Source organism: Oncorhynchus nerka, linkage group LG18 (genome assembly GCF_034236695.1).
Source record: "Oncorhynchus nerka isolate Pitt River linkage group LG18, Oner_Uvic_2.0, whole genome shotgun sequence".
In the NCBI taxonomy this organism is placed as follows: domain Eukaryota; kingdom Metazoa; phylum Chordata; class Actinopteri; order Salmoniformes; family Salmonidae; genus Oncorhynchus; species Oncorhynchus nerka.
This window is the reverse complement of record NC_088413.1, coordinates 33,518,105-33,530,801: the sequence shown is the minus strand read 5'-3', so window position 1 is coordinate 33,530,801 and position 12,697 is coordinate 33,518,105. Positions and strand designations below refer to the sequence as shown.

The 12,697-nt window shown below is 42.4% G+C and overlaps 1 protein-coding gene across 1 annotated transcript; it reads left to right on the top strand.

Annotated features, from left to right (window-relative positions):
• Positions 1–428: 428 nt before the first annotated feature.
• On the top strand, positions 429–11,199 carry LOC115145788 (pleiotropic regulator 1-like). Its single transcript, XM_029687299.2, has 15 exons — positions 429–583; positions 940–1,046; positions 5,105–5,235; positions 5,361–5,414; positions 5,744–5,837; positions 6,112–6,205; positions 6,363–6,464; positions 6,722–6,814; positions 7,262–7,411; positions 7,584–7,685; positions 7,791–7,893; positions 8,175–8,283; positions 8,463–8,602; positions 10,187–10,380; positions 10,598–11,199. The coding sequence occupies exons 1-15, from the start codon at positions 575–577 to the stop codon at positions 10,655–10,657; spliced, it is 1,542 nt and encodes a 513-aa protein (XP_029543159.1). The 5' UTR covers positions 429–574; the 3' UTR covers positions 10,658–11,199.
• Positions 11,200–12,697: the final 1,498 nt, after the last annotated feature.

The window sequence follows — 12,697 nt, the reverse complement described above, 5'->3', positions numbered from 1 at the left end:
AGAAATGTCTGGGGACTTGCAGGTGCCCGGAAGAAGAGTGCGGTAACATGTCACTGCAAGAACTGGCAAATCTGGTGCTGTCCATGAGGAGGAGATGCACTGCAGTACTTAATGCAGTTGGTGGCCACACCAGATACTGACTGTTACTTTTGATTTTGGCCCTCCCTTTGTTCAGGGACACATTATTCAATTTCTGTTAGTCACATGTCTGTGAAACTTGTTCAGTTTATGTCTCAGTTGTTGAATCTTGTTATGTTCATACACATATTTACACATGTTAAGTTAAATAAGTTTGCTGAAAACATTCGCAGTTGACAGTGAGAGGACGTTTCTTTTTTGCTGAGTTTACTTGTATCATAAAAGTTACTAGATGAGGCCATGTGATGGCGATAATCATCAGTCGTAAGGGGGAATATTTGACCCGGAAATGAACACGTGAACTGATGGTTTGCATCCGGTGCATCTGAACAGCATTTGTACGTTTGTTTAGCAAGCGGTGTCTAGCTTATTTATACATCTGTTTTATCGAAAGTTTTTACAGATTGCCAAGCTATCTGGCTAAGTAACATCAGAAATGACTGAGGTATGTGCTCTTTCGTGCATATTTATGTCAGTAAAACTGAAATTACAACAGGTGTAGCTAGTGGCGCATAAGCTAAAGTGATAGCTAGCAAGCAACGTTAAGTTATACTTAGCCCATTTGAAATACACTTGAAATAATTACATTTGGAAAATTAATATTAGCTAGATCAGCTGTGCAACGTTATTTGCACTTACATCCGCGAATGTGGTATCGTGGAGTTGAGATGTACGTTAACGGCACATGGCTAACTACAGTAGCTCGCGTCATGAATTAGTAGCTACAGTAGATGACAGTTAGCTAGCAAAGAAAATATAGCTTTTGTCGAAAGTAATATGTCCGTGTATTTCATTTTTCAGGATGTGCAGAAGCACTCTGTGCACACGCTCGTGTTCAGGTCCCTCAAGAGGACTCATGATATGTTTGTTGCTGACCATGCCAAACCAGTCTCCTTGGATGAAACAAGGTACTCATGTTTTGTATAACAGTATGCTGTCGTTGTGTGAGAGAGACGCTGTGTGTGGGTCCAGTATGTCTGTTCAGCATAGACATAATAATTAACGACCCTATACTTGCTAACAGCCGCACTGGGGTCGGACAGGCTTCCTGTTTTAATTAAGACACCGGTACCCGGCGCGAGATAAGGCTCGGGAAATCTACTTCCCTCCAGGGATGAGAAATGCGTTGTACTCCGAAGGAAGTGTCCCGTTATTTGTCAAGTGCTTCGTAAACATGTGTGGTGAAATGCTTACTTACAGGTCCCTTTCCAAACTGTATATATATTTGTAACTCGAGGAATTAATAAACTGTGAATAACAAATAAAAAAATGACATGGCTATAAACAGTAGTACCAGTACCGAGTCGAATGGTGATTGAGGTAGCTATGTACATATAGGTAAGGATTAGGCAAAATGAAAGATGGACAGTAGCAGCAGTGAATGGGGTGTGGAACTGTGGTGTCAGTATGCATGTGTGTGCATTTTATGTGTGTGTGGGGGCATGCATTTTATGTGTGTGGGGGCATGCATTTTATGTGTGTGGGGGCATACATAGTCTGTGTGTGAGTGTGGATAGTCCACTGTGTGAGCATAGGAGAATTAGTGAAAACAAGTGTGTGTGTGCCTTGGGGTGTACGTATGTGAATTACACTCAGTTACATCGAAGATCGAATGACACATTTTTAAGTAAACTGACGTTTTCATCTTCATGCTAGCTAGCAGTAGCCACAGCAGCCGTTATGGAATGGCACATCACATTGAACAACAAAGGAGCTGCCCTTCCAAAATGGCTGCTGTGGCTTCTGCTACCTAGCATGAGGATGGAAAATGCAGTTTTCTGGAGAAACTAGCAGTTGTTCAAACTTCTCTGTGTAACAGTTGGGATAATGAGACAAATCAGAGTTCAACGCATTACTCATCCCTGGATTGAGGTACGTTTTCTGGGCCATATCTCGCACTGCGGTGTCTTAATCTGAACACGAAGCCTGTAAGATCCCAGTGTAGCTGTAAACAAGCATAGGGTCAGAATCTATTCGGGTTATGTTCAGGACAGAGGCTCATTCTCTGAAATGACTAAGGTTTAAGGTAGGGCTGGGCGATATATCTAATTCAGTTGAATATATGTTTTAGTATTATATTCCAAATGCCTGTATCGCAATCTAGTTTTTTTTGTTAGCGTTTATGTCCACTTGTTCTCATGTTGTCTTTTGGTCTTGTCACCTTCGCTCCTTCTGCTTAGACGGTGCACCTCATTTACACACGCGCACCAAGCCCCTCCCCCACGCGCACCAAGCCCCTCCCCCACGCGCACTGAAACATATTGAGACATTTATCTTACTGTTCTAGGGGAGAACTTTCTAACTATACCTTTTCTATGTCTCTACTGTTGTGTGAAGAACGGACCCTACTAAAATGGGAATGTCAATGGACATTGATTCTGGAAAATGAATACTCAGTTTCTGTCACACGCAACATTGCAGGACCATGTACCGCTAGCAGCATTTTAGCCACAGACTGTTACACGAGCTGTCCGGTTTGTTTTATAAATGTACAAGGAGCTTTAAAAAAATATATATTAAAAACTATTATATAATGGCAACTCGTTCTGAGAAATAAGGTAGGCCACTTGATTTCAACATCTGAACAATGTGGACAGGCTTGCATGCTGTTTAAACAGTTGGAGATGTGCAGGAGGGTGAGTTCATAACAATTCAACTTTTCTACTTTGTTGGCTAGCAAATAGATCCAAGTTGGCTAGACCATAAATACCAAGAATAGCTGGCTACAAGAGGTTGGTCATTTTTAGTGAAGGTACATTACCAGTCAAAATTTGACACTTACTCATTCCAGGATTCTTTATTTTTACTATTTTCTACATTGTAGAATCATAGCTTTCTATTTCGCAACAAAGCCTCCTTCATTCACGCCGCCATACTTACCCTAGTAAAACGGACTATCCTACCGATCCTCGACTTCGGCGATGTCATCTACAAAATAGCTTCCAATACTCTACTCAGCAAACTGGATGCAGTTTATCACAGTGCCATCCCGTTCTGTTACTAAAGCACCTTATACCACCCACCACTGCGACCTGTATGCTCTAGTCGGCTGGCCCTCGCTACATATTCATCGCCAGACCCACTGGCTCCAGGTCATTTACAAGTCCATTCTAGGTAAAGTTCCGCCTTATCTCAGTTCACTGGTCACGATGGCAACACCCACCCGTAGCACGCGCTCCAGCAGGTGTATCTCACTGATCATCCCTAGAGCCAACACCTCATTTCGGCGCCTTTCCTTCCAGTTCTCTGCTGCCTGTGAATGGAACGAATAGCAAAAATTGTTGAAGTTGGAGACTTTTATCTCCCTCACCAACTTTGAACATCTGCTATCTGAGCAGCTAACCGATCGCTGCAGCTGTAGTCCATCGGTAAATAGCCCACCTAATTTACCTACCTCATCCCCATAATGTTTTTATTTATTTACTTTTCTGCTCTTTTGCACACCAGTATCTCTACCTGCACATGACCATCTGATCATTTCACTCCAGTGTTAATCTGCTAAATTGTAATTATTGTATTTTGCACACAATGTATATACTCTTTTTATTTTTTATTATTATTTTTTTAATATTTTTTTTTCAACTGTTATTGACTTGTTAATTGTTTACTCCATGTGTAACTCTGTGTTGTCTGTTCACACTGCTATGCTTTATCTTGGCCAGGTCGCAGTTGTAAATGAGAACTTGTTCTCAACTAGCCTACCTGGTTAAATAAAGGTGAAATAAAAAAAATAGTGAAGACAAACTATGAAATAACACATATGGAATCGTGTAGTTACCAAAAAAGTGTTAAACAAATCAAAATACATTTTATATTTGATTCTTCAAAGTAGCCACCCGTTGCCTTGATTTCAAGAAATGTGAATGAAAGTTTTTTTCAAGTGCAGTCGCAAAAACCATTAAGCGTTATGCTGGAACTGGCTCTCATGAGGACCGCCACAGGAAAGGAAGATCCAGGGTTACCTCTGCGGCAGAGGATAAGTTCATTAGATTTACCAGCCTTAGAAATTGCAGCCAATTTTTTTCGCTGATTTCAAGTAACAGTCACATTCGGTGAATAAGGCCTTCAAGGTCGAATTGCTGCAAAGAAACCACTACTGAAGGACACCAATAAGAAGAGCCTGGTTTGGGCCAAGAAACACAAGCAATGGACATTAGACCGGTGGAAATCTGTCCTTTGGTCCGATGAGTCCAAATTAGAGATTTTTGGTTCCAACCGCTATGTCTTTGTGAGACGCAGTGTAAGTGAACGGATGATCTCCCAATGTGTGGTTCCAAGCATGGAGGAGGTGTGGGGGTGCTTTGCTGGTGACACTGTTTGTGATTTATTTAGAATTCATGGAACAGTTAACCAGCATGGCTACCACAGCATTCTGCAGCGATACGCCGTCCCATCTGGTTTGGGCTTAGAGGAACTATCATTTTGTTTTTCGACAATGACTCTAAACACACATCCAGGCTGTATAAGGGCAATTTGACCAAACACTCGAGTGTTGGAGTGCTGCATCAGATGACCTGGCCTCAACCCAGTTGAAATGGTTTGGTGTGAGTTGGCCCGCAGAGTGAAGGAAAGCAGCCAACAAGTGCTCAGCAGATGTGGGAACATTCTTCATGAAGCTGGGTGAGAGAATGCCTAGTGTGCAAAGCTGTCATTGAGGCAAAGGGTGGCTACTTTGAAGAATCTCAAATATAAAATATATTTTGATTCAACACTTTTTTTGGTTACTACATGTTTCCATATGTTATTCCATAGTTTGAATGTCTTCTATCATTCTACAATGTAGGAAATAGTACAAAATAAAGAAAAACCCTTGAATGAGGAGGTGTCCAAACTTTTGACTGGTACTGTATATTGTGAATCACCTATACATTTGAAAAGATCAAGACATCATTTTTTAGGCCGTATCGCCCGGCCCTACTTTCAGCCTGATGTGTTCAATTGAGTTAACTAGGGTTTCCCTTCGTAGTCACAAGGTGAAGATGGCAGCGAAGCTAAGGGCAGACTACAGTGCCGTTCTACACATGCCCGTTCTGAAAGAGGGCAAGGACAGACCACTGGGATCCAACATGCCTGCCAATCAGAACTATCTCCAACCCGGTAAGAATGCCATCACGTCAGCGTCAATCATTGACAAATCAGTATTGTTTTCACGGGCAACGAATGAGCACTATTACAAGTCAATACTTCCAAGTATTTCTCATTACAACTCTCTGGTCTTCCAGGTGATGATCCAGAGTACTTGATCACTGGGACCCACGCATACCCCTCAGGACCTGGTAATTACAACAGTCTTACCCAGGGATCCCTTACTCTGGTCCTGGAGAGGTTCTTGGGGTGCAGGCTTTCGTTCCAGCCCTATCCTAACACACCTGATTCAGCAAATCATGGCTGAAGATCAGGATTTATTTGAATCTGGTGTGTTAAATGATTGGCCAGGAACCAAAACCTTCACACCCATTATCTCTCCAGGACCAGACTTTGAGAACCCTCCCTCTGGTATAACCTCAATACCAATGCTACTGTTGCAAGTAAAACCACATTCATTCATATTGTACCCTCGGGGGTGTTACATCACTTTTATAATGCTGTGTATTGTCATCCTCAGGGGTGGCTCTGACGGCGGACACTCAGATACATAGGAACCCCAGTGAGGGGGGAGTTAATGCCATGGCTCTTGCCCTGCCACCATCACAAGCCAGGTACTTACTTCAGATGATGCCCGGTAGATTTGTTGAAGTGAAAAGACACTAGAACAAACATAATTCGATAGTTCACGTCAGACATTCATCTGTTTGACACAATTCTTCTGTAATTCTATAGCACTACAAACGTCTGTACAGACCCCCAAATTTTTTGAGAAATAAGCAAAGGCTTATTGTATCCAGTCAACACGAGACCCCAATCAGGGTTGCCTATCGTATGAGTGTACTTTGAGGTATCCAGCATCCATTTAGTTTTTTTGTGTAATTGCAGGCTAGACGCCAGTCGCACAGCAGCCAGTGTTGGGGACATCCACAGACACGCAGTGGGGGCAGAGAGGTCTCACGCTCCTCACTCACACGCTATGGTGGGCAACGCTCTCCGATACGTATTATTAGTCCTACACACCTTTTTGTGTCTAACACTTCACATGTATTTCTGCACCAACATTCCACTAATGTGACAACAGCCTTGTATGATCTAATGCTACCACTTCGAATAATCATTTTCTGTCTTCTTTCTAGTCTCTTTTGGAAGGAGGCGGCACCAAAAACTCTTCCCTCATTGCCAGAAAAGCCCCCACTATGCCCAAGCCCCAGTGGCACGCGCCGTGGAAGTTGTTTCGGGTAAGGACATTATTTTGTCACGTCAAGAGCATCTGAATACACTTACTTGCTCTACAGTGCACACACTTTATCAAAGCACTTGGCACACTTACCAAAGGTTGATGTTTTGTAAGGAACTGTGCCTAGTCCTTCAAACGTACTACCATAATCTTAGAATATCTTTATGTAGGGCCTATGTGTTTCAGATGCCTTCGGGGGTATTGGCTTGCCCCCTGTTTTGTGTGGTAGCTGATACAGGTTTGCTTTATCCCTTCCAGGTCATCAGTGGTCATCTTGGCTGGGTGCGGTCCATTGCCGTAGAGCCCGGCAACCAGTGGTTTGTGACCGGCGCTGGCGACAGAACCATTAAGGTGAGTACAGAGAGAGACCGGGAGATCTATAGCTTCGAAACGGCTGTTTGAAGCGGGTGTACAAAAGTAAAAGACGCAAAAATGAAACTTAGGAACGGGAAGCATAGAAATGGCACACATAGAACAGATATACTGCTTCTTCAACTTGCTTTCAATGAAAAATCTATAACGCGTTTTTCAATGTGCATTTGGTCGAGTCGCCAAAAAGTTACATATTGCAGCTTTAAAGGAAGATTAAGTCCTTTGTTTAATCAGTGTGTGTGATTGACAGGAGGGATGAGGGGCTGCGTTTTTACCACTATCATCACAATAAGTGACAAAGGTATTGGGGCACCCATTTGATCTATTCAATGTCTGTCAAATGGTGGCATTTAGTCATGTATCTCGTAATAGATCAGCTATAAGTTGATCGTGATGTCAAATCCCCATTTCTTCTTCTCCTGACAGATCTGGGACCTGGCCAGTGGGAAGCTAAAGCTTTCCCTTACGGGACACATCAGCACGGTGCGCGGCGTGGCCGTGAGCACCCGGAGTCCCTACCTGTTCTCCTGCGGTGAGGACAAGCAGGTCAAGTGCTGGGATCTGGAGTACAACAAGGTGCTGTACTAGTACCCTTTCATTTCTTCTTTACTTTATATTTTGTGTTTGAATGGACTGTAGGTCCATTATTATTTAGTTAAGTATTTAGTATAGTTACACCCACTCATTTCTGCTCTACTACACGTGTTTCAATGTCATATGTTTTTCCAATTATGATTGCTGTTTTTAGGTGATCAGGCACTACCACGGCCACCTCAGCGCCGTGTACGACTTGGACCTGCACCCAACCATCGACGTGCTGGTCACATGCAGTCGAGATGCCACGGCCAGGGTAAGTGTTGCTAATGACTAGTTGTCTTGACTTTCAAAAATTTTATTTTTAGTGGAACATTTTGGAATGGATTGGGACTTCAATATGAAATCTGTGCGTCTATAGGTGTGGGATATCAGGAGCAAAGCCAACGTGCACACCCTGTCCGGACACACCAACACAGTGGCCACAGTCAGATGCCAGGCCGCCGAACCTCAGATCATCACAGGTACAGACGGATACGTTACAACTGCTTTGCCAAGCTGTGTTCATATATTGGCTAGTTGACTCACTGCAAAGTACCATCAATGGCTTATTATATTGTTATGTTCTATTATGAGCTGGCGCGAAGAGAAATCAGAATTTTGACCTTTTCTCCTGGGTCATGTTCTGGTAGGGAGAAAATAGGAGATGCCAATTGAACTTGTCCAATAAGAACACAGCGTTTTGTTCGTTTCAAGATGTTTTGCTACGGCGTGACCTTCTGAACCCTGCTCTTTTCTGTTCCAGGGAGCCACGACTCCACCATCAGGCTATGGGATCTGATAGCTGGGAAGACCAGAGCCACTCTCACCAACCACAAGAAGTCTGTCAGAGCACTGGCCTTACATCCCAGACAGTATGTCAATTCCTCATACGTAGCTAGTATTGATGCATATGTCACACCCAAGTTGGTCAACTTCTATTACCTAGTTGTAGTAAATGATAGGATTGATAGCTGATAGGGTCGCTCACTTTATTTCTGCGTTTGTAATTTTGTATTTTGACACTGAACCATTGGTTGGCTGCACATTACAGGTATACCTTAGCCTCTGGCTCTGCCGACAACATTAAGCAGTGGACGTTCCCTGACGGCAACTTCATCCAGAACCTCTCTGGACACAACGCCATCATCAACGCAATGGCAGTCAACTCGGACGGCGTGCTGGTATCGGGAGGTATGAAAACACCCGTTGCTTTTTCTAACTGGGCCTTGTAGATATGTTGCTATTGAAATAGACAGTTTTGAGCCTCTGTCATGATGATTGTGTCAGATTCTTTCTAGTCATAGTACATAGAAGGGCGTTGTTGCTTTGAAGGCGCATTACTAAAGATGGGCAACAAACAAAAAAGAAGTGATAGCGGAAGAGGCTGGAAGCGAAGATATTGGAATGGCTAAGTAATAGGACATCCTATAGGCAGCCATGTCTAGGTCCTAGCCCTATATCTATACCAATGTTTTGATCTACAGTACCAGTCGAAAGTTTGGACACACCTACACATTCCATTATTTTTTTCTACATTGTAGAATAATAGTGAAGACGTCACACTATGAAATAACACATATGGAATCATGTAGTAACCAAAAAAGTGTTAAACAAATCCAAATATATTCTAGATTCTTCAAAGTAGCCACCATTGAGGACAGCTTTGCAAACTCTTGGCATTCTCTCAACCAGCTTCACCTGGAATGTTTTTCCAACAGTCTTGAAGGAGTTCCCACACATACTAAGTACTTGTTGGCTGCTTTTCCTTCACTCTGCTGTCCAACTCAACCCAATTGAGATAGTTTGGGATGTAGTCGGGTGATTGTAGAGGCCACGTCATCTTATGCAGCACTCCATCACTCTCCTTCTTGGTCAAATAGCCCTTACACAGCCTGGAGGTGTATTGGGTCACTGTGTTGTTGAACAACAAATGATAGTCCCTCTAAGCACAAACCAGATGGGATGGCGTATCAGAATGCTGTGGTAGCCATGCTGGTTAAGTGTGCCTTGAATTCTAAATAAATCAGTGTCACCAGCAAAGCACCATCACACCACCTCTTCCATGCTTCACGGTGGGAACCACACATACGGAGATCATCCGTTCACTTACGCTGCGTCTCACAAAGACACAGCGGTTGGAACCAAAAATCTCAAAATTGGACCCGAGACCAAAGGACAAATTTGCACTGGTCTAATGTCCATTGCTCTTGTTTCTTGACGCAAGCAAGTCTTCTTCTTGGTGTCTTTTTAGTAGTGGTATCTTTGCAGCAATTTGACCATGAAGGCCTGACTCGTGCAGTCTCCTCGGAACAGTTTATGTTGATGTGTCTGTTACTTGAACTCCGAAGCATTCATTTGGGGTGCAATCTGAGGTGCAGTTAATTGCCAATTTCTGATGCTGGTAACTCTAATGAACTTAACCTCTGCAGCAGAGGTAACTCTGGGTCTTCCTTTGCTTTGGCGGGGTCCTCATGAGAGCCAATTTTAACATAGCACTTGATGGTTTTTGCGACTGCACTTGAAGAAACTTTCAAAGTTCTTAACATTTTCTCTATTGACCTTCATGTCTTAACGTAATGATGGACGTTTCTCTTTGCTTATTTGAGCAGTTTTCTGTATACCACCCCAACCTTGTCACAACACGACTGATTGGCTCAAACCCATTAATAAGAAGGAAATAAATTCCACAAATTAACTCTTAACAAGGCACAGCTGGTAGTTGAAATGCATTCCAGGATACAGCTAAACCTAACAGCTTCTTATTGTCTCCGTTAGCTGACAACGGCACCATTCACCTGTGGGACTGGCGGACGGGCTACAACTTCCAGCGTATCCACGCCGCCGTGCAACCTGGCTCGCTGGACAGCGAATCGGGGATCTTCGCCTGTATGTTCGACAACTCAGAGAGCAGGCTGATCACGGCCGAGGCTGACAAGACCATCAAGGTGTACAAAGAGGACGACACCGCGGTAAGAGATACTTTCATCCCGTGCTGTATATCTACATGAGTTTTTGTTTTGAGATGTGATTCAATAGTGGATTTAGATTTTTTTTTTACTACCTCATTGTGGATGTTTATTCAATCAGGAAAAATGACAGTCACTAAAACATTGCTAAGCTAATGAAACTGAAGTATTCCTTCCTTGTTTCTGACTAGGGTGAGATTGTATTTTTTATTTATTTCAGACCGAGGAAAGCCACCCAATCAACTGGAAACCGGAGATCCTCAAGAGGAAGAGATTCTAGTTTTGGCCAAAATATAAATACTTTCATTAATTTCTGTTGTCAATATTCCCATCAATAGAACCCCATAAGTTTTGTAACAAGAATATTCACTCAAAAACATACTTTGAACAAGTTGGCTTTTATTTTCATTTGAATCTTTTTTTTTTCAATGTACTCATTATTCTAAGTACCATTTTCAGTCTTCAGTGTACGATGTTAGTCCAACAAAGCAGCCATTATGGACAGCCTTTAACCTTCCAGAATGTTTGTTCTTGATGATGACCGCTCTCTCATACCTCTGGTCATTCTCGTCCACCATGAGAAGCCACTCCTCAGCTCCGTAAGGGCTCTCCTTAGTGTGCACACAGTCCCCATTCGGATCAATTCCGGTAAATGTGTGGAAAATTCTAGATTTCTAGGTCAGGTTTTATTTTTTTGTATTGATCCAACAGAATCACCGACTGTATATACAAGAGAAATGTAATTTGTTGTGCAATCTGGTGTATCAAATAAATCACTGTATGATCAACAGAACCATTAAAAAAAAAACATGTTGCTTCTCATTTTGAAGTTCCGTGAAGCGTGACTCACCCATGTAACCATTGGTGACAACATTCCGGTAGTCTTTGCAACTGTTTCCCTTGATCTCCTCCCACTATCCGTTGTCTCCTGGTTAGTCCTGGAGCGCAGCCGTATTCCTGGTTTCACTGATAATGTGTAAGTTCTGCTCACCTGTTTTGACAAAGCAGAGGTACACTGTAATGTGAAGCTAATTCATATGGCAATTTAGGGTATTATCAACTCTAAACTGCTCAAATGTTTTACTGCAGCATACTGTAAATTGTGGGGAAATAATTGCTGTATTTTGAATGGTACTGTAATTCCACCCCACAGAATACCGTGCTGTGTAGTTGGGAGTGCCAAATGTTTTATTTGTTTCTGGCTTATTGACATTTTCAGGCGTGCCTTGTAAGAGGCTATAGTGCACCCGTGAGTGAGTGCTGTACCAATTTAACTCCTATGTGGTTATAGTTCCCCATCAATTTAAAATGTATAGGGGACAGGTTGGAGTGGGGCAAGTCTTAAACGGTTGAGCATTTTGCTTTCCCCTGTAGTCGCTGCCAGTTTGGAAGCTTCCAGAAGTGTTATAAGACATCAAATATTAATTATATGCTGTAATTTCTAAACACTACCTAGCAGCCAACCTGCTTGCACCAATCCCTTGTATTTACAGTAAATTATTTTTCATTCATTACGATTACGGTAGTATTAACTTTACAGTATACTCAATGTTATGTTTTGTACTGTCATTACACAGTACTTGCTTTGAGACTATTACATTAGATGTACTGTAATATGAAATGCAGGCAGCTGTGGCAAGTTAGTGTCAAATTCTCAGCAACCCCCTCGTCAATGTGCATTAAAGGGGCAATCTGCGGCTTCTACATCAATTGTTACTTTTAAATTATATATACCCATTCTTTCTTGAAGAATTTAACTTATGAATGCCTTGTGAGTTTAGTTCAACTGTCGTACCTGATCAGAATACAGTTGAAGTCAGAAGTTTACATACACCTTAGCCAAATACATTTAAACTCAGTTTCGCAATTCCTGACATTTAATCCTAGTAAAAATTCCCGGTCTTAGGTCAGTTAGGATCACCACTGTATTTTAAGAATGTGAAATGTCAGAATAATAGTAGTGATTTCAGCTTTTATTTCTTTCATCATATTCCCAGTGGGTCAGAAGTTTACATACACTCAATTAGTATTTGTTAGCATTGCCTTTAAATTGTTTAACTTGGGTCAAACTTTACGGGTAGCCTTCCACAAGCTTCCCACAATAAGTTGGGTGAGTTTTGGCCCATTCCTCCTGACAGAGCTGGTGTAACTGAGTCAGGTTTGTCGGCCTCCTTGCTCGCACATGCTTTTTCAGTTCTGCCCACAAATTTTCTATAGGATTGAGGTCAGCGCTTTGTGATGGCCACTCCAATACCTTGACTTTGTTGTCCTTAAGCCATTTTGCACAACTTTGGAAGTATGCTTGGAGTCATTGTCCATT

Excerpts from the sequence above, each read along its gene's own strand:
- LOC115145788 (XM_029687299.2), top strand. Across the intron at positions 5,838-6,111 it reads CTGCCACCATCACAAGCCAG|GCTAGACGCCAGTCGCACAG; the intron begins GTACTTACTTCA and ends GTGTAATTGCAG. Across the intron at positions 10,381-10,597 it reads ACAAAGAGGACGACACCGCG|ACCGAGGAAAGCCACCCAAT; the intron begins GTAAGAGATACT and ends TATTTATTTCAG.